The sequence below is a fragment of the Pithys albifrons genome, chromosome 3 (assembly GCF_047495875.1).
Source record: "Pithys albifrons albifrons isolate INPA30051 chromosome 3, PitAlb_v1, whole genome shotgun sequence".
Classification (NCBI taxonomy): domain Eukaryota; kingdom Metazoa; phylum Chordata; class Aves; order Passeriformes; family Thamnophilidae; genus Pithys; species Pithys albifrons.
Genome location: NC_092460.1, coordinates 48,831,290 through 48,857,302, shown reverse-complemented (window position 1 = coordinate 48,857,302; position 26,013 = coordinate 48,831,290). Strand labels below are relative to the sequence as shown.

The 26,013-nt window shown below is 47.2% G+C and overlaps 2 protein-coding genes across 5 annotated transcripts; both read left to right on the top strand.

The window, feature by feature from the left end:
- Positions 1 to 8,679: 8,679 nt before the first annotated feature.
- RAC2 (Rac family small GTPase 2) lies at positions 8,680 to 17,642 on the top strand. Its single transcript, XM_071551730.1, has 7 exons — positions 8,680 to 8,859; positions 11,826 to 11,897; positions 13,086 to 13,203; positions 14,645 to 14,707; positions 15,390 to 15,549; positions 16,455 to 16,589; positions 17,367 to 17,642. The coding sequence occupies exons 1-6, from the start codon at positions 8,825 to 8,827 to the stop codon at positions 16,583 to 16,585; spliced, it is 579 nt and encodes a 192-aa protein (XP_071407831.1). The 5' UTR covers positions 8,680 to 8,824; the 3' UTR covers positions 16,586 to 16,589; positions 17,367 to 17,642.
- A 2,279-nt stretch (positions 17,643 to 19,921) lies between these two features.
- SSTR3 (somatostatin receptor 3) lies at positions 19,922 to 26,013 on the top strand. 4 transcript variants are annotated; one of them, XM_071551729.1, is made up of 3 exons: positions 19,922 to 20,896; positions 23,775 to 25,009; positions 25,652 to 26,013. In XM_071551729.1, the coding sequence occupies exons 2-3, from the start codon at positions 23,830 to 23,832 to the stop codon at positions 25,675 to 25,677; spliced, it is 1,206 nt and encodes a 401-aa protein (XP_071407830.1). In that variant the 5' UTR covers positions 19,922 to 20,896; positions 23,775 to 23,829; the 3' UTR covers positions 25,678 to 26,013. The 4 variants fall into 4 exon arrangements, with proteins under 4 accessions (XP_071407830.1, XP_071407829.1, XP_071407827.1 ...); XM_071551728.1 differs by having other exon boundaries at positions 19,922 to 20,725; positions 23,775 to 26,009; XM_071551726.1 differs by having other exon boundaries at positions 23,775 to 26,009.

Below are 26,013 nucleotides of genomic sequence, written 5' to 3'. Positions count from 1 at the left end.
TGCCTCCTCTAGCAGGACTGAAGCTGTAGAGGGTTGCCTCGTCTTCATGCATGAACACACACCTCTGAAGCACTCTACATCCTTTACTCCCAGACCTGCTGCTGTACTCAAAACAGGCCTTGAGCAGGACAGAAACACAGGGCCAGACTTCGAGCTACCTTCTTTCCATGAGATAGCAAAATAGAGTTTGCAAGGGCGTTGCACATGTAGAAAAATAAGAAAAGGCCTTCTGACTTACTATGCAGTTGGGAGCTAGCATCTATGTACACTTAACAACATTTAGAAGAGGCTCCTGTGAGGCTGAAGGTCTTTGACTCACTAGGAAAAGAAGAGCTATTACCTTCCCACATTCCTATTAACTGAGTCTGGTCTGAAGTCCTCTGGAGAGTACAACTGGTCCTTTAAAAGGCTTGATGTGAAAGGCAGGATCTGCCTAAGGTAGGATCTGCCTGAACACTCTGGCTAAGATCATTGCTCTAGAGCCATTCAACCTCAAAAAAACATGGATTGCTCTCCCTTCCTCTCAGTCTCTTGCATTTGCTCTAACCCGTGGTTATGCTGTAAGTTCAATGCTTTTACTGGAGAGGATGAGCACTCTAATGAAGCTCTAGTGAAGAGTGTGAGATAACCGCACCTGAAAGATGATAAGCGGTCGCAGAAATCTGGAATCAGTTTACACAGGCAGGGTCACAAACAAGCTGTGACCTTTGGGAAGTGTCAGTGGCAAGCATTTACGACTCATTGTCCACAGTCAGTGTCTGTATTTACAAAGAAGCAGCTAGAAACTTACTTGGGAGTGATGGAAGAAAGGAAAAGAGAGTCTGTCTGGATCTTTATTGCACCATTTGACCATGCTTAAGAGTTACCAGAGGCCTGCCTTTGGGTCACAGGTTGCCAAAAGTTCGCCCTTTGTAAACTGAATTTCTGTCTTGAGATTCTGGGCCACATAAGAGGAGAATTCACTGCCTCATAGTGCAGCCCAGAGCCCCAGTTGGGACTGGATCCAGTGCATGACCTCTTGTCCTTCCTTCCATCACTGTTTTCCACAAGAAAATCGTTTCAGCAGTATTGCAGGTGACATCAAGCAGACACATCAGCCTGCAATACTCCCTTGAAAGACCTGATCTTGTCTGCCTCAAAAGCAGGAGACATATATATGCAGCTTGATCAGGGCTGTTCTACATGAGTCTGCAGGCAAGTTAAACCACAAGCACCCTGCAAACACCAAAATGGATGCCTCTGTGCACTGCAGAAGTACTCTCAACCCCTACAACTGAGGGGAAAACCTGCCCCTGTGTCTCTCCTCCATATTTGCTTCATCTTTCAGTTCCTCAATGTTTCCTTCTCATAGCTTTTCCTGCCTCTTTGTTGGAATGCCTGATTGCCCTGTTTTGAGTTGTTACTACTATTTCAGTTCAATGATCACCTGCACTACTTGCATTCCCTTAGTTCTGGTAGCCTTGCTTGTAACAGTGGCCTTGATGCCCTTTAAATGCTTTCAGAGATTTTCAGCCAGAGGAGTCTGAATGGGAAACACACTGATAAAAAACTGCCTATTTCATGCAAAAATGAAACACCTGTGAGGTGTTTTTTCATGAAGGTAGGAAACAGACGGGATCATATAACTAAGCCTAGAGTGTCTCCCATTCTTTCCAAGGTAAGTATGTCTCTCTCTCCAGGCCTTTAGTTCCCCAGTGATTCACCTGGTGGACAAACTCGTTTGATTCCAGGCTTATCCTGGAGTAAAACAACCAGTTCTTCTCTTAAGAAAATCTAGAACCAGACAAGAGGTCAGTCTGCTTGAGCATCCCAGATCAGTAATATGGACACGTAGTGAGCTCAGGTGGTTATCAATTCTACTCCAGCCAGTAATATGTCTGGAAATACCCTTGTGGTAAGTAACACATGTTCTGTGGTTGTGGCATGAAAACAGCATGAATGGGCTACAAAACAACACTCATTATTTCAAGTGAAAATGATGGGGCAGGGAACCAAAGGAAGATGCAATGACAGAGAGAATGAGAGAGAGAATGAGGGAGAAAGAAAGGGAAGGAGAGAGGGAGGGAGGGAGGGAGGGAGGGAAGGCGGGGAAGAAAAACAGGAAGAAAGAAGCAGAAAAGCACAAAAGAAATCAAGAAAAACAAGAAAATAAGCAAAAAGCAAGCAAGAACAAATAAAAATTTATTATGCATCGGGGCATAGAAACATCAGGTGTATCCAAGGGGAGATGAAATTTAAAAGCTCAAGTGTGGTCATAACTAGTCCATGGACAGTGGTTCAGAGCACATGGGTTCTCCCACCAGTGTTGTCAATAAGGCCAGTGTAGATACAGCCTAAGTCAAATACAGAAACAGTGAGGAGAATTTGCTATGCAGTAGGAATCAACTTATGCTGAAAGATACCCACATCCCAGGGACTGACCTTTCTGTTGGGCACTGATTCTGGCATCTTCCTCCTTCTAGAGAAGCCTGTGGCCTATAAAAAACCCAAAAGTGGTATGATGACTGCAGCAACATCTGGGGAAAGAGCAACACAGGTGAGATCAAGGGTATATCTCATCATGGAATACCCTCCTTGGAACAGTCAAAGACTGGAAGAAGGACCAAAGAGCATTTCTGGAAGATGATTATTTCAACAGGGCAAAGAGAAGTGCTAGGAATGGCCACTCCTTGCTCCAAGTCATACCTGGCTCAGAGGTGCAAAATTCTCTTAGCTATGCAAGAAAAGGTTCAACAAGGGAACAAGTGGACTGCGTGAGAGTGTGTGAAGAGGACCCCATGTAATATCAGGGTAAATTAAGGGGATTGGGACAGGTCAGATACATCTTAGGTTGGATTTGGTGGGATTTGGGGTGGGATTTGGCCCTTTTTGTCGCATCATATCATTCAGCTTCACACCTACCACCCCAGAGATAAAGCAGTGCTTCCCTGGTACCTCCAGAGCTGTTTGAAACAGGATCAGGAAGAAACAGATCCCTGGAAATCAGCACTGCTGATACAGGACTAGGGGTAGATCTAGTAATTTCTTCTGCCACTGCACGTCATTCCCAGCTGTGGTTATGTCAGGCTGGGGTTGTGTGGGGAAAAGGAGTGTTTGCAATGACGTTATCCAGGCTGGTCCAGCAGGTCTCACCTCATCAGGCATGGGCAGATTAGACAGAGTGCTGCAGATCAATACTTCAGGCTGCCTTCTGTGCCAGGGACCAGTTTTTCTCCCCGCATGCTTCCTGACAGAGACTTAAATTTGAGCTGGAGATATGTTGTTCTGGTGGTCACTAAGGAAAATATCAAACCAGCAAGGTGGGTGCACTTCTCTACTACCCTGGACAGGCTTAAAATAGTTTTGTAAATAAAAAAGAAATATAAATATTTCCTACTACTTTCAAGGGAATAAAGACAGTGAGAAAGTACCATGTATTTTTCTGTGCTGAACACATTAACTGTATTCCCACAACTATCCACACAGAGACAAAGTACAGGTCTGTACAAATTCAATAACCCCTTCAGGAGGTTTAGGCTGCCATTCAGGTTGGGCATAGGGACTGGAGTTTATTTTAAAGGTAGAAAGAAGGTGATTATTAAAAGCTGCAGGCAAAAAAAACCCCTCTTATAAAGATTACAGAAGGGTCACTTAGCATCTGATAAACTTGAATAAAGAGCCAGAGGGATGTTTTTTGTTGGACTTGGAAGTGCAGCAAGACTGAAGCTTTATGTCTTTGAAATAAAATGGTAGAAGGAAAGCACAGGATTTTACTTTGGTAGTTCGGGAAATATTAGTCTTGTAAAATAGAGTAGCTATAGATTTCCTTAGTCCTCTAAATAACTCTTTTTACTTCCCTGATGCAACCTTCCTAGAAGATACCATCACTTACCAGTAAAGATATGTATTAGATCTGTTTTTACAAAACACGGTATATCTAACATCTGATAGTGTATAAAGAGTGCTAGCAGGCAGCAGAATCAAGTCATGCAGTTGACACTCAAGTTAGAATTTACACATATCATCTCTAGTCTCTGTCACCTCTGCTCTACAACAGGCAGATGAAAAATATTTAATAGTCTAAGCTCCTTGTGTGAAAGAATGCACAATCAGATATTGATCTGCATTTATTGCCAATAATGTAGCAGGCTGGTATCAGTGAGATGGGTGTTGTCATTGTCTGAGAGTAAAACATCTATGGGAATGGAAACCTATGTCAGAATCATCGGGAGCCTGCAGAAGTACAAAGAATCAGATAAGACCAAGCCATGAAAAATCCAGTACAATACAGAGTTTGTGAACAATTCCTTAACTGAGAGAAGTGCAAGTTTGAAACAGCCATCACAAAGACCTTGATGTCCAAAGGTCTGTTCCATGGTCTTCTGCTTACCCAGGTACATAATGGAGAAGAGATGAAGGAGATGAACTTCTTTCAGCGCTCCAGGTAAGAAGACAGCAGCAGACCTGCTGTTTTATCCCGCAGCAGAAAGGCTGAGAGCAATCACTCGGAAGATAGATGAGCCTGCATAACGAAGTATTAGGAACTGACCACCTGCCCCTGATTGCAAAAGGGCAGAAAAGCCTATGAGTAAGACAGGTTCAAAACTCAGTAAATATAATTTGCAAGTTGAGTTACTTATGATGGATATAAATGTAAGTAGTTTGTGTTTAGTGAGGCTGGATTGGAAACTTCATTATTTTCCTAAGCTTTTGCTTAGAAATAAATTAGAATAAATTTTGGCTAGACAGGCCTTTAGTATGGCCATGTCAGAAAACAGACCTGGTATGGAACAACTCTGCAACTTCTCTAACAGGGACTGCAGAACATCAGCACCAACTTCAGTAATGATTTGAGCTCTGAAGTTAGAGCAGGCTATTCATACAAGTGTGGCAGCCTGAGAAATCGCAGCAGTGAGGAGGAAGGGGGACAGCAAGAGGAAGGGGTAGGAGTTCTGGAAAAGAGAAGCAGTAAAGCAAGAACTAAAAGCGGGGACAGATGGTATGAAGCTGTGTCAATGGGGAAGTGGAAAGGTGCAAAAGGGGAATACTGCAAGTTTGCAGCCCAGTCAGGCTGAAGCAAATTGCTTTTTACCGTGGTGGAGGCTCAACACACAGGGGAAAGTTCTCATGGCCACTCAGGATTGCCTGAGAGCGAGCTCACTTCAAATATATCCTATCAGGACTGAAGGTAATGAGAATACATGCTGTGATCATGCCCTTTGTGCACAAAGAAGTGAGCCTTGTGCTCCCTCCATGAAAGAATCCTCCCTGCTATTCTGTCTGTGCTGAAGGACAAGCTTCCTGCTCGGCTCCTGCCTTACCCCTTTCCCATCATCCTTGAGGGAGCAGAACACCAGAGAAAGAGAGGGAGAGATAGGTAATCCTCACTGCTTTAGATCCTTGGGGGGGGGGGGAAGGTATCATGCATTTCCTCCCTTGTCTTCAGTCTCACATGGGTGCCATGCAAACCCAGCACATACCTGTCTCTCCAAGGTGACCCAGCTCAGAACCCTGAACATATCTCAGAAGAAAATTGTCTCAGTGAGTAACTTTCCCATAGGTTTCTCCCTCAAACGCAGTAAAGGGAACAAGAAACCCCAGATGTGTCCCTGCCTTTCTCAGCCCTGCTGCACATGCAGAAGGAAACTCATGTCAAGAGCACCTCTTGGTGGTGTGAGATGACATAAAAGCAGCAGCAATAGATCTGTATGTCCTCATTTTGAAGTTATGGGCCTATACCCTGCAGGTTCTTTCTTTTTTCTGCAGCATGTACAAATGAGAGGTTTTAATGCAGCAGGTACCAGTTGTTCTTAGTGTAATTACTGTATGTGCTATTTGAATGTAATATCCCAGTTTTAGTAATTTAAATATGGTGGAAAGAAACACCCTAGAAGCTTTTATGTAGACCCCTACTGTCTCTCTACAGTGGCACTGTTGGAAGAAGGATGATTGTAGATTCACAGCACAGACGTCTGACTGGACAAGAACTGACTATCCACAGTGGTTACAGGGAATTATCTTTCAAAAGTAATTTGCCCAGAAATGCATTCTTGCCAGGACTTCCACACCTCACTGTTGGACATACAGAGTTACAGTGTCTTTGACATGGGGCTCACCTGGACATGGGTTCTCCAAAACAATCCATCCTCTCTGGCCAACTTAACTGGTCTTTTTTTTCTCTAGTCCCTTTCACACTGCCGGTCCCCTAAGCCTATGTGTCAGACTACAAGGACAAAACCACGCAGGTTGCCGATCCTTGTTTGTCCCTGCCACCAGGTCCTATTGTGCCACTGGTCCATTTTCCATCCAGTCTGCCTTAGCTTGAATCCCATCCCTAGCATCATCATATGACTAACTTTCTCCCACGTAAGACTAAATGTATTCTCCAGCTCTCCCCAGCTCTTTTTCTCAGTCCCAATCCTTCTCACTCCATGTGTTCACTCTCTTTCTTCCCACCTGCTTCTCCCCAGACTCATAAGAGTTATTTGAAACCTTCAGAGAAAATATATGGGGAAAACTGAAATGTTCCTTTGGAGAAGATGATTCCAAAAGTAGAATTAACAATGCCCAGAAATAGGTTAAGTTCCTGATTGCCTGCCACAGGCTGCCTGCCCAAGCTAGATTTCCCTGAATCTCCAGATAGTCTACCAGCTTCAACTCCCCGAGCCTTCACTTGTCACCCAAGCATCTCCCACAGAGAGCTCCCAATGTGTCCAGTTGTCCAGGGAGTTATAATGGCTTTTCTCTATCCACCAATAGCATTCTCTAGAACCAGATACACCTGCCTTCTCTTTTGAGTCCCTGTCTCCTGGTCCACTGCCTTCTGTATTTGCCTGTCCTTTCCAGCTCCTTTCTGTAACAGCCTTTGTCTCTCTCCCTTATGTCCTTCTCTGATCTATATTCCTGTGGCCTGTTCCTGCTCTCATTTGCAGAGGTGTCAATGGGTTTTCTTCCTGCCCTTTCCCTACCACCCACAGAGGGAACACCTAGTACAGCTGGTCACTTTGTGCTTCTGAAATAGCTGCAAGGCTTGGAAACATTCCATGGTGGAAGGTTTCTGGGTTGTGGCCAGTGCTGAGTGACAGATGGGAGAGCTCTTGTTCAGAGCAGGTCAGTTGCAACAGCCTCCCGTGGCTGCAGCAGCACAGAGGTCATCAACCTTTGGAGAAATGCTTTCACTCAGAGATCCTTCCTTCAGGAACATCCCAGCTGCAAACCCACTGTTCTTGGTCTAACTGGCCTCCTGACAAAGCCCTGGAAATTCTAATTAATTCTATGCCACCATATCCCATCTTCTATAAAATGCATATCCTACCCATCCATTCATTATTTCAGGCTGGACCACACAGATATCCATACAAACACGCTTTTCCAGGCTTAATGTTGCATGGGAGAAGGAAGGAAGAGGAAGTAGACCCTCATTTTGATAAGGGAAAGGAAGGAGTAGAGCCTCCTGGGATCATTCTGCCCTTTGGACCTTCATCTCTTCTTTCTCAGGGTGATTGCTTCCCTTGATGCTTAGCACTAAAAATCTTTTATCTTTTGAGGACAATGAGCACTGCCTGAGAGAGCTAGAGTTGTTCAGCCTGAAGAAGAGAAGGATCTGGGGAGACCTTATTGCAGCCTTTCAATACATTAAAGGGACTTAAAAGAAAGACAAGGATGGGCTCTTTGGTAGGGCCTATAGTGATAGGACAAAGGGTTATAAACTAAAAGAAGATAAATTCAGACTAGATACAAGAAAGAAGGTTTTTTTATTATGAGGGTGGTAAAACACTAGAACAACTTGACCAGAGAAGTGGTGGATGCCCCGTCCATGGAAACATTCAAGGTCAGGTTGGACAGGACTCTGAGTAACCTGATCTAGTTGAAGATATTCCTGCTCATGCAGAGGGGTTGGACTAGATGGCCTTTAATGGTCTCTTCCAACCCAAACTATTCTATTACAAGACAGGAGGAGTCTGGTGGCAGTTCCCACTGGCTACTTTTGCACTGTAGTAGGGGAGAGGTTGGATAGGAGAAACTCATTTGCAGAAGTTCCTCTCATCCACCAGTTTTGTCTCTCACAGCACTGTCAGGGGAGGGAAAACAGTTCATTGCATCGCATGATGCATTTGCTGGTGTTTGTGGGGAACATGCATGTTCACACAACACTTCTTTGTACTAGCAGTCTGGGCGGGTGAGGAAGTGAGGGAGGACCTTATCCCCACAGGAGAGGAGGTACAGAGCCTCTATATGGTGGCACCTGCATCTTAGAGACTGCATAATTTCCTTGTTCAGCCTTCACAGAATAATTGTTCCTTGTGATGTTTCACCTTTGATGATTAGGGGCACTGGGAAGACCTGAAAAACCTTCATTAGCCCTCATCACCCCAATACTCCCACTTTAGACTACCTTTCCTGCTTACATCTCCTCCAAAGTTTGGATGATAAAGGAAGGAAGAGGAAAATGCACCCCTCTGCTTTCTCACCCTGATTCAGCTTGTTCAGCTCCTCTGGAGAAGCAGTTTGCTGCCCCAAGCCATTCACTGGGATGAGGTGGGAAGGAAATGGGTGAGACACATAGGTAGAACAAAAAATATTACAGCAGTCATCATCCCAGCCACGAAGCCACGCCTGCTCTGCCTTCCGCTAATGGCCTCTGCCACAGAGCTGCTTTGCGGTGGAAGGGGAGGAGGGACCACAGGGTGATTGTTGAGTAAAGTTCCCTCTTCCACTTCCTCCCTCCTTGCAACCTGCTATTCACTGCGGCACAAGGGCCACATTTGCCCATCTCTTCCTGCTGTTTGCCTTCACCTGACTTTCCTTTGCCCCGGGCACTGCCCTCTGCCACGGGTTCAGAGACATGCAAGCCATCAAGTGTGTCGTGGTGGGAGATGGGTAGGTACCCTGAGGGTTTGCTGTGGATGTGGGGAGGGAAAGGCAGTGACAAGGGGCATGAAAAAAGGTGGCTGCCTCATGAAACATCCTTAGCTTTGCTTCTGACCTCCTGCAGGTTTGCTACTACTTGCTTGCTCCTCCCTCCCCAGGGCAAGGGACCTTCCTCTGGGGAAAATGTGGAAGAGGACATTTTGAAGGGTATCTGCCAAAGGAGCATGGAAAGTGGAGCAGGTCTGTCCCAAGCACAGGAGGTGATGGTGTTCCTGCCAGATCCAACCTGTAGGCAGGAATCAGATTTAAAACCTGAGAGGTGCCAGTGCTGTCCTACAGGTAAATGGCTCCTTGAAAGCCATCTGCTCACTGGGAATGACTGAAAGAGGGCTTGGCACTGTGGTCCTGATGAGATGTCCACCAGGATCTGTGTTCAGCTTTTCTCAGTACGTAATCTCTGTATTGGGGTATGGTGGAGACTGTTGGCAAGGGGTTTCTGCAGGCACAAGGAGGAGGAGCTCTTTCCACTGAGAGAGGCACAAATATGGGTCACTTTGGGGGTGGGATGTAACAAAACTTTGCCTTCACAGCATGGTGGCTTCACTGCCCATGATCCCTGGAAATGGCCTGATCCAAGCCATCAATAAGTGAAACAGTCATCACTGCTTGGGGCAGGAGGGATGGAGGTGACAGGGCCTTTTCTTGCCCTGTGGAATGAGCAGATATAGGGGAGGTAGAGAGGAAAGTCCACATTTGGAATGGAGTAGCTTAATTCACTTCCCATCTAGAAGCTGCCCAGACTGTTATCTGTGGCAGCGATAATGTAGCAGATGAAGAGACATTTGCAGCAGTCCTGCTCCTCACAGTCACTTCCTCCTTCAAAACTCGCCTGGGGAAGAAGATGTCCGCAAACGTAACAGTACATGTCAGACATGTTCTTAAGGGCTGGAGTAAGGAGATGGTGATAAGGGACAAGGAAAGACAGAGCTCCCAGTAAAAACATTTACCCCTAAGAAAAGTCACCTGAAAGCTTCAAGCTAGAGCTGTAGAAACAGCGCCACTGGGCATTTATCTGTTGTCCTGTTACTCAGTCCCCCAGTTTGCCCCTCACACATTGCATCAACTCTGTAGCCTGCCCTCAAGGCAGTACCCCTCTCATACCATGGCTAACCCTACAACATGTCCTGCTCTCAACCCCTCTGATCTCAATTCCTCTTAACTGTCTTCTGTCTTGTCATTTTGCTTCTCTATACGCTGCACCTCTGTACATGTCTCACCACCTTGCAATACAGTAGTCCAGTCATCCCCCCTTTGCTCTGAACTCTTGGTTCACCATGCCTCACCTCCCTCCCAGCCATACCATCCATGTCACCCTCTTGGCTCAACCCTACCAACTACAGGACCTTCTGCCATTACTCAGCTAAGCCTGCATGTTGTCCCATAGCTGCTCTGCCCCCACAGCCCCCTCCATCACACATCACTGTCCTCTTTACACTCCTCGAGTTCTGTCACAGGAACCTGCAAGTGCCACTAACCTCACTTATGTGTTTTAACCTTCACCACTTCATTGACCCTTTGTTCTCCTCTCTGTTCAACCACACCAACTCACAACCACACCTTCTTCCATGACTGACCCATAGATCTCCTGAAACATCACCTGTAGAGTTTCAAAGCCTCCATGGTCCTCCCTCAATATCTCTATGATAAAGGGAAGCAATGGAGCTGGGAAAAGAACAGGGACTGAGAGACGAAGATCTAAGAAAGGGTGGTGGCAGGAGGAAGAAACAAATGTCAGAGCACGCGGAAGAGCTCAGCTTCCTCCTCAGTTGTCCGATAGTCCAGTGACTGAGACAGGTGCCTTGTGACCAGGATGAAGATACCCTCTGTGCCTGTCAAGGGCACACAAAAAGGTAGGGGTGCAGCTCTGTGACAGCGGACTTTGCAGGTACAGTTGAGATGCTTTCAGCATCCCCACCGGCAGAATTCCAGCCTTTGCCCCAGAAAAGACATCTCCCACATCCTGTGGCTGTGCTAGTAGAGGCAGGTTGCTCTCATCACCTCCATTTAATGTGTTCTGTAACTGAGACATGGCCAGGCTTTCCCAGGCCACACAAACCTGAGAAATAGCATCCCAGCAGGAAAAGGATTGTCTTTCCCATGTGTCCTGGCTTCTTTATTTTCTTCCAATTTCTGTTCATTTCTCCTTTCCCTCACCACATTCATCACCTTGCTCCTGGCAACTTCTCCCATTGATAGTCTTATTGCTCCTTATCCCACCAATACACTCACACAGTCTGGATTGTGCTGCTACCCTGGCTTATTTGCACTGCATGCTGCTGTAGCATGGGTGTGTGTGGGAGGTTGAGGAGAGAGGAAACACCAGCTTCTAGCTCAGAAACATGGCCAGTAACCTCTGTCGGCCATGGGGTGCAGGCACATTGCTGGCTGCTTACAGCTGTCTGTGTGGGTGATGCTGTAGCTTACTGTAGATGGGAAAGACCGTGTCATGGCTAAGTCAGGAAAAGTTGCTATCAGTTCCTGGCCACAGCACCTGCAAAAGCAGGCAGGAGTGCCTGTATTTGAGTGCTGAGGCTGGCTTAGCAGCTTTGCCATGGCACACCGAATCAGTGCTCCAACCCTGGTTGTGTGCATACATCACTGTGAATGCTTTGGAAAATGTGAGGCTCTCACCTCCATGACAGAGTAGATGTGTTTTAGCTGAGTGATCTCTGTAGTAGACCATAAAAACAAGCCTTTATGCTCAAAGACAAAAAACATTTCTGGGTGACATCCTGTCTTTCTTCCTGACAGTTGTCTAACCTATGGTCACATGCTGTCTGGTCCTGTGAAAGTGCTTCTGCTTCCAGGAGTCTCTTCTAGTTTAGAAGTGTGGAAGGATTGCCCCATTTCCATCTCACCCTCGCAAGACTGCCTGCAGTGCCATCATTTCCTGCTATTTTTTCTTTCTCTTCCAGAGCTGTGGGGAAAACCTGTCTCCTTATCAGCTACACCACCAATGCCTTCCCAGGAGAATACATCCCCACTGTGTGAGTAATGCATAAACAGGTCCTGGAGTGGGTGGGAGGCATGGAAAGCAGGATGCAAATGGGTGCAGTAACCCCTTGTTGTGTACTCCATTGGTCAAAATCTCCATGCCAAACAGAGGGTCTGGCAAACCAGAAGGGGGCTTTACACTTTGGATCTGTCACCTTCCACTAAAAGCACAAGTAGCCTTATAAAAACCCCTGATATAAACTGCATATTTGGGAGACTCAAGTCAACTCAAGGTCTGTCTGTTTGCTAAGTTTACAAGTAGTGGATGGGATCCTGGTAGGCAAAACAAACAGGAACTAGGCTACAAGAACTGGACTGGACCCAAGAGAAAGCAGTTGGATGGACATGGGTCCCCACTTCCTTGTCCAAGGTACTTGCTGTCATTGGAGTAGTCATAGATTCTACATGGAGCAGAATCATAGAATTGGTTGGAAAAGACCTCTAAGATCAGTAAGTCTAACCATTAGATAAGCACTGCCAAGTCCACTACTACATCACATCCCTTACATATGCCATGAACACATTCACAAGGCCTTCTGGTTCCTTCCTATTACTGGTTTCCCTCACCTTAGTCTGAAAAGAAGTACCAAAAGGACCAGGAAATAAAATATTCTAGGAACATCTCTATTGCTTTAATCTATCTTTTTCTCCCACCAAGTCTTTACTCCCAAGCATGCAATTCTGACAGCTGTTCTCAAATATTTCAAGCTGGGTTGTTAAAGAGTAAAGGGCACATTGTCTTCAGTTCCAGCAAAGCTGTTCAGGAGTTCAGGGCCTTGTGGGAGCTATGGAGACATGGCTCTTCTTCACCTTTAAGAAGAAAACTAGGTTTTAGGGCTTAAATGAAATACAGAGGCTTGGTGCTAGAGCCAACACAATTGTGGGAAGGATATTTAAAAAATAAATGGGAAATTAAAGGGTTTGTGGATCTGCATGTAAGGTATCAAAGGCAGAGCTGCAGCCAAACACCTGTCCAGGTCAGCTGAATGGTGGAGAGGAGGCTAATGCTGAGTGGGAAATCCATAAGGTAGAGGCTCACAGGAAACCAGCATCACTCAGGTGAGCTGAGAAGAGGAATCACTACAATTTGCTCCTAGGTGTATCTAGTGAACCCTGTCTACACTACTGGAAGGGCTCTCTCTTCTCCTGTTTGAGCCATGGCCCCTGTCTCTGAATTTCAGGTTTGATAACTATTCTGCCAATGTGATGGTTGACAGCAAGCCTGTAAATCTGGGACTATGGGATACTGCTGGACAAGAAGATTATGACAGGCTGAGGCCACTCTCTTACCCGCAGACGGTGGGTCACACTCCATGCCCCTCCTCCCTTTCTCCCTCAGATACACCTGAATCCCTCACTGCAAAAATCAACACGTGCCATAAAACAGTGACAGGACTGTTACTGTCTCTGCACTTTTGTGGGAATATCTCTATTGATATATGTGTCTTGAAACCCAAAAGTTAAAAGACATCTAAGGATGTTTTGGAGCCTTTATCTAGACTTCCATTACTGGCATAACTGAACAAGAAAAGTGAGACATTCAAAGACACTCTTGAACCTCCCTGACACTGACTTCAGTGTAGGTCAGATGCCTGGTAAAAAAAAAAACAAACAACAAACTCCTTTTATAAAGTTAAAGTGTCTCAGGGAATTTAGGCACTGAGGCAGGAGCTTCTCACATTTTTTTGAACCCCACTATTCTGGCTCCTGCCTTTTAAAAGAGATCTGATGTGTGGACACCTGTTTGATCTGCTGATGCCTCTAGCAGAACAAATGGATGCCTCAGATACTGCGTATGGCAGTTTTTCATCACATTGACAGAGTGATTTCAGGGTTTAAGGATCCCCTTCCCCAGAGAATTGTTTCGAGCAGTCTTTTGGCACACTTAGAAAGACCCTGCTGCATCAGGCATTGGTCTGAAGGTTGTCACTGCAATTGGAAAGGTTAGGAATTGAAGCCACTATTTGTTTGGGCTAGGTTCAGTCACCTAAAAATCAAACACCTGGTATAAGCTCTTTGCCTAGGCTGCTTCTGCAGTCAGTGCAAGCAGACATATTTCTCAAAAACATGCTTGCACCCACCCTGGGACACATCTCAAGGGCAGATAGGGGAATGGTTTTCCAAAGTCTCTGATGGTTCTAGAAGTATGGAAATCAATAGGCTGGCTCTGACACCACTGTTCCAGCTAGATGAAGTTGGATGATATGAATATAACCTTGATGAGCTGGTTTGTTTTGGTTTTGCTTTGGTTGTAACAGAAGCCTAAATTCTGCCATGCCCAGGAGAATCTCTTACCTGGAGAACTGAGACTGCCTGATTTGAGTCCTACACGTGCACCTTTTGGGCTGAGCCTAGCTTGGTCTCAACCGTAGGCAAAATTATTTTCGCCTGAGAGCTCTCTGGTGTTCCGTGAAAAATAAGCAGGACACTGTCAGGCCATTTCCCATGAGAATGAGTGTGCCAACCACAGAAACCTCATCCTCATAGTTGACCATTTGGCTCTTCTGATAGTGGTGGCTATGGTTACCATGAGTCATGGGAGCAAACATCATTCTCTCCTCCAGAAGCAAGAAGCAGCAATCAGGACTAGGACTGTGTTACATTGTGAGAAACAGCTTTCCCCAGCAGGAGCCTCTGCTCCAGAGGGAGGGTGCTGCCCATGCAGATCTCTCCCCTCCCTGCCTCTTGTCATGCTGTCCCGTGTTCTCATCCTAACTGCATCATGGTTGTATGCCAACAGGATGTCTTCCTGATCTGTTTCTCCCTTGTCAGCCCAGCATCTTATGAAAACGTCCGTGCTAAGGTGAGACAGTCTCCTGATCCATCAGGGTGTGAGGGGGCTGAGGTTGGTTGTGGTCTTGCAAAGACAGTGAGTGTGGGTGGAAACGATCAATAGGATATCTAGGTTCAGAGAGGTCATTTTTTTTTCTGTCAGTCAGATGGAACTAAATTATCAGCCATCTTCAGATGCCTTGTCTGGTTCATCTTGAAGACGGTGGCCAGCCCTACTAGTGGGCTAGTATTCATTTTGCTGGGCTATTGTGCTGTCCAGGCTGCAGACTTATATTCTGATGACATCTTTCACCTAAGACTGTCGAAGCAGAGACATGCAGGACCAGTCCATAGGGTATGAGAAGCAGGCACCCACAGCCTTTAGATGAGAAGTAAGGGAAGAAAGGAGAGACTGATGAAGAGGAGAACAGCAGGATTTCCTTCCTAACACTTTCAGTTTCCTCCTGGATGGGAGGGTGAAGGGCAGAGAGCAGCTTTTGCTTAACAAAATTTGAGCTCTATGTCAGGGATTTTGCCTGAGGGCCCAACAACAGGAGCTGGCCTGAACCAGGTTATAGTGCCCAACAATGGATGTGAGGAAGAACAATCTGTTAGCTATTGTGCATAAATTTTTTCAGGAGTGCCTCATTTCCCTTGTACATGCCCATATATATATAACTTCTCACATCTTTACTATTTTGCTCCATTGCAAGTGGTTCCCTGAGGTGCGGCACCACTGTCCTAGCACTCCCATCATCCTTGTGGGCACAAAGCTGGATCTTCGTGATGACAAGGACACCATTGAGAAGCTGAAGGAGAAGAAGCTATCCCCCATAACATATCCTCAGGGCCTTGCTCTAGCCAAGGAAATCGGTATGTGTTTGGGAAACCATCTTGTACCTACTGAAAAGAGAGGCAGAAGATAAGGGCTTCCCCTCAGCCTAATAAGGCTTTTGTAGAGGTATCTCAGAGTGGTATCTCCAAAGGACACAAGGACACACATCAAGGGTCATGAGACAGAATGTACTTTTAGGAGACTCAGAAAGGAGGTCTGAGGAAGACTCAACCTGACAGTCCTCTCTCTGGTCACCATCCTCCACATACACACACAAATATATGCTTTCACATTACCCTCCCCTTTTACTGTGCTACATCTATCTGGGACAATATTTTTCTGTGAAAGCCACAGCTGCCTTGTGGGCAGAGGCCCCTCCTCCACATCCGGAAAGAGGCCAAATAGTGAGCTTTTTAACATCTCTCAGGAAAAGTTGCAACTGCAACTTCCTGTCCCTGCCTCTGTGTGCTGGGGCTTGTACATGCAGACTGAGGTGTGAGTGTCTAACCCCACCATTCAGCTCAGGGGCATCAGCTACCCTCCATACTTCAGGACATGCATAAATGCCTGCTCCTTTCTTCTCAGATGTGCCACACAGAGGTAGGAGAGAGGGTGGGAAGCAGAGTTTGAGGGAGAAGTTTTCAGCTAGGAGTTCAGTGGAAAGGGTGTCACACGTGATGGCTCTGCTCTGGCTACAAGGTGGAGAATAGGCAAACCTTGGTCTGGTACAGCTGGCAAGCTTTGCCCTGAAGTCAAGACTGTCTGAGTGAGTGAAGCGTGCCTGACAATGCATAATATCCTTGATCACCTGAGATATATTTATACAATTCAGGCAAGAGGAGGTGCCTTGCTTTCTAGCACAAGCAGCAGAAACCTTGGGTACCCTCACTGCCTACCCCAGCTCCCTTTCTCCCCATTACAACATCCAGTTTCCTCCCAACAGACTCTGTGAAATACCTCGAGTGCTCGGCTTTGACGCAGCGCGGTCTCAAGACGGTGTTTGACGAGGCCATCCGAGCAGTCCTCTGTCCACAGCCCACCCGGACAAAGAAGCGTGTATGCAGCCTCCTCTAAGCAAGTAAGTCTCACAGGGATTCCAGAGGGTGACACTAATGGCACTTTCCTGTTGCTGAACCAAGATGGTCAGAGCTATTGGGTTCCTGTGACCTGCAGAGCTTGGTGGAATGCGTCACCCTTTAAAGGGAGAGAAGGAGACAACAGTCCTGCTTGGGGAAAGGACAGGATATGGGATGATGGACCCCAGAACTTCACCCTCCTTTCTGCTTGACTATGGACAAGTTTGGTCCCATCTCCTGGTGCAGGGCAGCCTAGGATTTTCCACATTTACCCTAACAGAGAACTGTCTATCCTTCTGCCACAGAGGGAATTACATCCAGGCTGCGCTGGGGGATGGCCTGCTCTGAGAGCTATAAAGCTGTAGCCTTTGTCTAGAGAGGAAGAAAAAAAAAAAGAAAAAGGAAAATGAAAATGAAAAGACAATGCTGTTCCTTTTTCATGGCAGTTGCCCAATGGCCCTTTCTCTTACCAACCCTTGCTCACCCCAAGGGGGTTTTTGTGTTGCTGTTCATTGGCAGGCAGCAGCTTCTCTTCCAGGACTCCTTTACTCCTCTTATTGTCCCTAACTGCCCTTCCACTTCAGCTCAAGTCAGCAGAGAGAGGAGGGAGCCTTCAGGATTAGAGGCAAAGCTGGCCAAAGCCTGATGGGAGAGAAGAGTGAGAGTTTGCTAGTTGGCACCCTGCCTCTTCATACTCCCACCATTACCACAGCAGAGGGAGGGAGAGCAGGAAAATAGTTGAGCTGGTATTATGAGGTCCATCATGTTTTTGGCTATAGGTCCTGGCCCTGTCCTGATGCCAAGTGCTGCCCAGCACACAAGAGAGTGACGGATCCACCTTCCCAGAGCTCAGCACCTTGTGGTGGTCATTATGCTTTTTTATTTCTGCTGGCTGCAAAGACTGATGTGGGTCTGTAGCACTGGTTTGTGTCAGTTTGCACAACTTCCCCACACTTGCCCCACCACACCTGCCCCTGCCCTTTCCCTTCCTGTCGGGCCTCTCAGGTTACAACGTATTGAATAAGACCCAATAAACAGACCCTACATTCTTGTCATGTCTGTGATGTGTTGCACTGTGGGGGGACACAGTCCTGAAGCATTGAGCAATGGGATAACTTGGTGGAGGCACCTACCATCTGTGCCCCTCCTTCAGCAGCAACAACCCAGGCGGAACCACACTGAGCTGGATGAGCCCCAGGCACTATATGATGAAGAATCAAGGCATGATTCATGCACTAAGTTGCTGAGTTCTCTACTGAGCCCCCTGCCTTCCTCAGTAAACTGCAAATATTGTGTGATAAGCAAAGACAGTGAGGTGATTGCACCTTTGCTTATGCCTTTGCTCTTCTCAGTCTCCATGCATTGAAAAAAAAAACAGTTGTCTCCCCTCCATGACACACAGAGGATGGAAGGCAGGCTTTGGGAGGGGGTACCTGGGCCCAGACTCCTCTCCGTGGGGACTGCCCCTCTAGGTTGCTGTGGACATCCGTTCACAAACACCTTGCTGCATTAATCTCCCTAAGCTCACATCATAAGGAGTCATATCAGTACTGGCATTCACTCACACTGCTAGGCACAGCCAGAGCGAGAATAGGGAGGGGGAAAGCAGAGAAAAAATAAAGAGGGAGGAATGAGTCACCAGTCCAGACAAACTGCATCCAAGACACTAAAATTAACCTGAAGAGAGTGGTCCCAGCGGTACTATGGATCTGGCAGCTGTGAGCACCTGCCTTTCCTGATGCATTGCAGGGACTTGAGACTAAGTGTTACAGGGTGGTTGCTACTGCCACTGCTTGCAGGAGGAGGGCTCAGGGTGCAATGATTGGCACTGCAAAATCATGCAGTCCTAGGAAGGCACAGAGAAACTATGGAGTTGAGCCAGATTACCTTTCCTGGATGCAGCAACACTTCTGAGCTTCAAAGTCTGCTTCCTGCATCAAGGAGGTCCATGGGTAGTGTCAGCTACAACCCACCACAGTGAAGCCCCTGAGGTATCCTGCTGCCAGGGAAATTTCTGCAATTTCAGCTCATGGTTGGATCAGAGTAAGGCAGTTATTTCAGTGATATGACATACTGCCTACTGATAAAGACCAGAGCAACCCTGGAGGGCATCCTGTGGCAATGAGTTCCACAAATATCTGGATTGCACATGGGCTGCTGGTTGAATTGCCCAGGCCTCATCCAAAGGTAATGTAAATTATGTCAACATAAGTCCAGATGAGCAAAAATTAAGTCTCTAGTATGGGCATATACCTATGGAAGGGCAAGGGACACAAAGCCCCTGAGAATGGGATCTAACCTTTAAACATCCTAAGCATTACTCAAACCAATGTATTCCCAGTGGTTTATTACTAGCAGTTTTCAAGTCTTGGCTTTTACCTTCCCAATCTGTCCCATCCCCTACCACTACAGCAATGCTGACCATGTGTATGAAACAAAATTTATGTATTTTCCTACCTTTGGAGGTGCACAGGCTAAGCTCTCCTCCTAACACAACTGAAGCTGTTTGCACAACCCTATTAGAGCTGAGAATAGGGCAGGACTCAGAGAATTGAGGAAGTGATCTGGAGACCTGGAATTTGTGATCCTATCACTGTGCTTATGCTAGCAAGTCCTGCAAGGGTTAGCAGGCCTGGGTAGAACTGTGCCGTTGCATGGCTCTGTTTCTTTCAAGACAGGAGCTTGGGGGCTCCTTCCTGGTGTTACAAATAGCTGCTCTGACATGGCAAAGAAATCCTCTGGGTGCTACCCATGCTGTTCTTTCCCCAGTGAGGCCTCATATCTCTTGTATGTCTCCAGAGAGCATTGCTGCCAAGTTCTAGCCTAAGGTGGCCTGACAACTTTGAAGTCCTGTACTGCCTTCATCAGCTCACCTAGGATCAACACTGGCTGAACATAAAGTTGTTCAAGGAGGTTTGGAATGCCAAATTTAAGACCCTGTCTGTGTTCTGCTCGCAGAGATACTGCCTTCTGCTAAGGCTGCAGTTGGACCTAGGGACTCAAATGCTTGAACAGCAGTGCCAAATGTCAAGAACTGGGTGACTGAACAGGACAAGGAGTCACTGATATTGGCTGCAGGGCAGGGAAGGGGTGAGGATGTCAGGGACGCTCTTTGTGCAGGGAATGGAATGGGAAAATTCCCATGTCCTTTCTGGGACAACTGCTCACACAAAGGAGATTAATTTCTTTCCTAGACCCATTTCTTCTGGGTCTGCACCTTCTAGCAGAGAGGAAATCTGGTAGGAGAGTTTGGAGCTGTTAAACTGGAGAGTGTATATGGAGCCATGGAATGGAAAGAGTTGAAACAGGCATCACCCTATTTGGCATCTGCCCTCATCTCCATCCATCTGGAGGTGCTTATAGGGCAGGATAGAATGGAGAAGGGTTTGTGTGCTCAACATCCATCACAATTTCTGAGCATCTTGCCAGCCAGAAGGTTTTGCCGTGTCCCTGCAGCCCTGAGCCTCTCAGAACAGGGAGGCCTGGGTGTCCACCTAGGGAAGCCGAGCCGAGTCGCCCTCTCCTGCACACCACTTTCCCACCACATAGCTGCTCTCTGCATCCCCCCCTTTTTCCTCTCCCTCTCCCCTCAACTGTCTTCAGTTTCTTATACTGCACTTCTCATTCCTCCATACTTCCCTCTTCTATGCTCACCCTATTCCTCTGCCCCTTTCCTTGCACCTCCCTCTCCCCCTTTTATTCTCCATCACGGTGTCTCCCCCCGCTCTTCGTTCTACTGCCCTGCCGTCCATCCCCTCCTTCTCCTCCTTCTCCTGCCGGTGTTTCCGTGCGTGGCGCCCATTGGCTGCCGCCACCCCGTCCCCCGGTGCCGCCGCTCCGCTCCCTCTGCCCGAGCCCCGCAGATGGCGGGGGCAGCGAGGGGGGCAGAGCCGCCGCCGTGGGGCTGAGGGACCGCGCAGCCCGGCCGCCCGCCCGCGGGCACGGGCGTGGGCCCCCCTCCCACGCCAGCCACGGATGGACAAGTGCGCGAAGAAGCAGTCGCGTCTCCGGGAGCACACGGTGGGCTCGCTCCCTCTGGGACCGCTTTGATCTAACGCATTTAAGAAACGGGGGAGGGGAAAAAACATGACAAGGATTCTCCCGGTGAAGCAGAGGAAAATGTACATCCCGACGACATGTAAGTACCCGGCGGCTCTGCCCGCTCTTCGCAGATGTCATCCGCGGGCATGAGTCCATGCAGAAGTTAACTCCGCAGTCCCGCAGAAGGAACCTGCCCATCGCCCCCTGTTCCAGACCCTCCAACTCTGTCAATCCAGCCTGGTCCCCTACCAGAGAGCTCAGCCCCGAGGTGAGTCATGAGAGTCCTGAGCTGGAACAGGGCCATGGGAAATAGGGGGACCAGGTGGGAAGTGGGGGCAAGAGGGGCTGCAGGTTCTTGGTCTCAGCGGCCCCTCCCAGCTTCTATTCACGTATTTTAAACAAGTCAAGGCTCCTCCTCTCATTCAATGCAGAAATATTTTTTTTCTTCCTAAAGAAAGCAGTAGCACCAGTTTCCCATCTTTTCCTACCTGTCTGCCTTCCTCCTGATCCTCGGCTACATGAGCCAGGTATATTCTGGTACAACCTGCTGGTAGATCCCAAGCCTCTTGCAACAGGTGTTGTCCACATAAGGGACAGACTCCAAGTGGATGCCAACACATATGAGTCTGAGGCCAAAGTTCTTCACTGATTCCTACCTATGCCATGTGCTGCCAAAGCAGCCAGCAGAGTAGATCCAAACTAAATGAGGCACTGGTGTCCAGTGATTGTTCTGTCAAACTATCCAGAATGTGTGGTATGTCATTTGAGCTGGTACATAGTACTTGACAAAGTTAAAATGGCAGAGACAGACCATGCCTGCTTAAAGATAAAATTTCGTCCCTGCAGCTGTCTGAGCAGGGAAACAAGTTTAGAGAAAATCCATGCTTTTTGCTGCATGCCCTAGCATTTTTGATAGGGTTTCTGAAGCCCTGAAGCTGAGTTTACAGTATTGCTAAACCACAGCCTGAATGACGAGCTTTCAGGTCTGGACCCCAGATACTTCTCCAAATGCTCTTCAGCCTCAGCATGAGTATCTCCATACATGTTTCATGTTTGTAGGACTCAGTCTCCAAATGTTTGGCGCTTTTTTTAAAAATTCATTTGCATACAGGAGGAACATACGAAGGAATTCCTAACTATGTCTCCACCTTTTAGAGGATCATCTTTTTATAAACACACTGTCCTGGCCTCTGCCACCCTTTTCAGGTATTTTTGTACCTAGAGCAGCCATTGCCCTCATCTTTTCTCCAACAAGTGATTTGTGTCACTAGAACAGCATTCGAAAAAATATCAGAGGAAAGATCCTCAAACTTAGAGTTTCAAGTCACTTCCTACTCTGTCCATTTGTTACAGCCACTCATGATGCACAGGACAATCTACTACTGCAAGACCCCAAGAGATGAGCTACTATCAGGACAGTATGTCTCAGCCCAAGGCAGTTGCAAATAAAGAAAATTTCAACAATTCCAGTCCTTCAAAGATCAAATGCTTCAAAGCAAGAAACATTTATGCAATAGCCTGAAGAAATGGCCTTAAGGCATAGTTGCCCAACTGTGTTTTCATGGGACCTACCAGATGAGGTTCCTTCAGCATAAGATTTGATATGTCTGGAGTTTGTTGGGTTTGCCTGTCTTATATCCAATGAAGCCATCTAAAGCTCACATCTCCCCTAGGGTTTCCAGAACTAGGTATGGCATCACAAAAAAAAAAAAAAAAGAATAAAAGCTGTAATATTAAGACATTTGTGAAGAGGGTTGTGATGCTACAGAGAATCCCATCTGGGAGAAAAGTCTCTGGAGTGTTTCTGGCCTCCTGAAAGTAGTTAATAAGATTAGGAGTCCTTTCCTTTGAGATTCCCCATTTTAATTTCAATGGAAAAAGAGATTCAGAGTATTAAAAGATTTTTTGAGATGTTTAAAAGTGAGCCTCAGGGTCCTTGCTCCCTTCCACTAAGTCATTCTCTTTCAAGAAACTAATTCATCAGGAGGATGACCCTATCAGTCTACAACTCCAGAAAACTTTGCCAGAGCTAGAGTGATCCTGAAAGCATCACAAATTTTTCCTGCATAAGGTTTGCCAGGGTATCTCTGGTCTGTAGTATGTGCTGGGCTCTGTATTTCACATATCTGGAGCGCTGACAAAAGGCACATCTCTCGCTCTTAACTGTCTCTTCACTCCCTGCAGCTTCTCATCCTGTGTCAGTAGCGATCTCATGGTGCATGGAGAGCTTGTTTGCTCAAGGCTGTCTCTAAGTGAGCCGAGTGCTGTTTCCATGCCAAACTCTGATGTGATGGGCAATTGGGCTCCTCTGATTAGGAAGGCTGGGACACTGCTTTGGTGTTGCAAACAGGCAGGGCAGGCAGGGCCTCTGCCATTAGCAGTGTGTTGCAAGGTGCAGAAGGAGAGACAGAGAAAGAAAAAGAGGGAGAGAGAGAGAGAAGGGGAGAGAGGGAGACAGAGGGAGAGAAGAAGAGAGAAAATGAGAGAAAGAGATGAGAGACCTGGACTGATCCCTCTCAGATCAAATTCCCCAAGAATAATCTGGCTCTTCCTTTACTCTCAAACTGGCATAACGCAAACAAGCTACCCTACAGTTCAGGTGCTGAGCTCAGCTTCTCTGCCTGGGTTGAGAGTGAAGGTGCTTTTGCCTCTGCTGATAGGGCTAACAGTAACGTGGCCAGTCCAAAAAGGGCTTCGGAAAGAAAGACAATACTCGGAGAATGGTATTTTGTCACTGGATGCCATTCCCTCTATTATTCGTAGGACACCTGCCACTCATAAATGAGAATTAGACCTCTAGTGACCATGTCCTAAGTATTGGAGCCATTAGCAGAAAATGAGAAATGTTCCTGCCCTTATCCTAATCTGTTTTTCTTTCCCCGAAGGATCTTTCCCTAGGGGAGAGGATCCATTGACCCACATTGAGCCATATCACTGTTTATCTTTCCATGCCCATTATGCCTCACAAGACTAGATGGGTTTGATATTGTTCTAGGTCTTCCAGTGGCTGCCAACATCCACAAACTCACCTTAACTTCCCAGACCTGTCCATATCTAACACTCAGTTAATATGGTGATTTTATTTGTAGGTTGTTCAGCTGTCATGTCAGTATCAATGTTTTTTTTGTTCCTCCTCTTACCTCCAGATTGATAACTGATCCTGCAAGGACACTGCCCCCTGCTCTCTTCCTTGCCTCTGCTATGGACACTTCTGCTTTCAGCCTCCCCACACCGGCAGTGTCGGAGGAGGGGAATGCCTCTAGCAGCTGGGCAGGCTTCACCACTCCCAACAGCTCCACCACTGTCAGCCCTGGTGTAGTTGTCAGCGGTGTCCTCATCCCCGTGGTCTACCTCATTGTCTGTGTGGTGGGGCTGGCTGGGAATTCCCTGGTCATTTATGTGGTTCTGCGGCACTCTGTGAGTGAGTCGGTGACCAACGTCTACATCTTCAACCTGGCTGTAGCTGATGAGCTCTTCATGCTTGGCCTGCCATTCCTGGCTGCGCAAAATGCCCTCTCCTACTGGCCGTTTGGTTCTTTCATGTGCCGCCTGGTGATGGCTGTGGATGCCATCAACCAGTTCACCAGCATCTTCTGCCTGACAGTGATGAGTGTTGATCGCTACTTGGCTGTGGTGCACCCAGGGAAGTCCTCCAAATGGCGGACAGCACGGGTGGCCAAGGCTGTGAGTGCAACTGTGTGGGTGCTGTCTTTCATAGTGGTGCTGCCCGTGGTTGTCTTTTCAGATGTCCCTTTAGGGATGAGTACATGCCACATCCAGTGGCCAGAGCCTGCCTCGGTGTGGAGAGCTGGCTTCATCGTTTACACTGCTACCTTGGGCTTCTTTGGACCACTGCTGGTGATTTGTCTCTGCTATCTTCTAATTGTTGTGAAGGTTCGTTCCTCTGGAAGGCGGGTGAGGGCTCTGTCCTCCAAGCACAAGCTTTCAGAGCGCAGAGTGACCCGCATGGTGGTGACTGTTGTGGCTGTCTTCGTCCTGTGCTGGCTCCCCTTCTATGTTCTCAACATAATCAATGTTGTCTGCCCACTGCCAGAGGAGCCATCCCTCTTTGGTGTCTACTTCCTTGTGGTGGTGCTGCCATATGCCAATAGCTGTGCCAATCCTATCATCTATGGCTTCCTCTCCTACCGCTTCAAGCAGGGCTTCCGGAGGGCCATCTTCAGGCCATCCCGCCGAGTCCAGAGCCAGGAGGTGCCAGCATGTCCCCCAGAGAAGATTGATGGAGAAGGAGAAGAGGGCGAGATCAGCAAGATCACTCAGAATGGAAATGACAGGCAGGAGTGCCCTCTAAGCAGTGGAGAAGGAGAAAGCAATGAGCAAAAACCACTCCCTGAGGAGCCTGGGGAATGTGAAAAGAGCAGTAAGTTGCATGTCAGTTATTTATGATTAAAGGGATGGTGTAGGGGAAAGAGACATTGGAACATGAGATCCCCTTCACCTTCTCTGCTTTTCCACCTCAAAGACAATGGGAGACATTGATACAAGTGTATATTGAAGTCCAAGAGTCTGCTTAAAGATGAAGAGGGCTCCGTTAATTTGCAGAAAAAGTAAGGCACTACTCTTGGCTTTGGAAGAGACACCTGAGGTTTGTGTGGTACCAGACGAAGAATGGACTGCATCCAAGGAGAGCTGAAGAGGTGCTGAGCACTGACAGTACAGAGAGAGCAAGAGCAGCCCTAGATTGCATGATCCATCCTTAGATGACCCAGCTGTGGAGAGCACCAGCTGCCATCTGATTGTGACACCTCAAAGAAGTTCCCAAATGGCATATACTACATGTAGGCATCCCAGTGCCTTGATTATCCTCTTTGTAAACAAGAGAAGGGGTTTACCCTACAAGACTAGCAGGAAGGGAAAGTGTCTGTAGCAAAGACATAACAGCCAGTTGCATGCATGGCTGACCCCTCTCTAGCTCTTCAAAAAGCCTTGGGGACATATTTCCTGCCTGTGCTGGTTGTGGCTGGACACACTGACTGCTCAAAACCTTCTCTTTCCTTTCAAGGGTCTTACGGACTCTGGGCAGGCTGATGAGACTTATGTGGGAGAAAAAATTGGAAGATTACTTTCCTGCACCTCACATTCTTCAAAGTTTTCCTGGTGCCTGGAGGTATAATAAAGGTAGAGAAGAAGACAATGAGACATGAATTGGAGGCAGTGTTTCTCACAAGCTGAAATGCCCTTTCCCTTTTTCTTCTCCCTAAACCTTATTGTAAATAAACAAAAAACTTTTGGACTTAAAAGGCCAACTGGGTAAAACTATTCTGTGTGTTTAGGGGAGGGGGATGCTATTGATTTGGCTCTCCTGAGAATACACAATGTATTTGGGTTGAGTTCATCTCTGTATGGAGTAATGTTTGGCTGATA

Coding starts and splice junctions, on each gene's coding strand:
- RAC2 (XM_071551730.1), top strand. CDS start 8,825: ATGCAAGCCATCAAGTGTGTCGTGGTGGGAGATGG. Junction 8,860..11,825: donor TGTGTCGTGGTGGGAGATGG/GTAGGTACCCTG, acceptor TTTCTCTTCCAG/AGCTGTGGGGAAAACCTGTC. Junction 15,550..16,454: donor TGCTCTAGCCAAGGAAATCG/GTATGTGTTTGG, acceptor TCCTCCCAACAG/ACTCTGTGAAATACCTCGAG.
- SSTR3 (XM_071551729.1), top strand. CDS start 23,830: ATGGACACTTCTGCTTTCAGCCTCCCCACACCGGCAGTGTCGGAGGAG. Junction 25,010..25,651: donor TGGGGAATGTGAAAAGAGCA/GTAAGTTGCATG, acceptor TTTCCTTTCAAG/GGTCTTACGGACTCTGGGCA.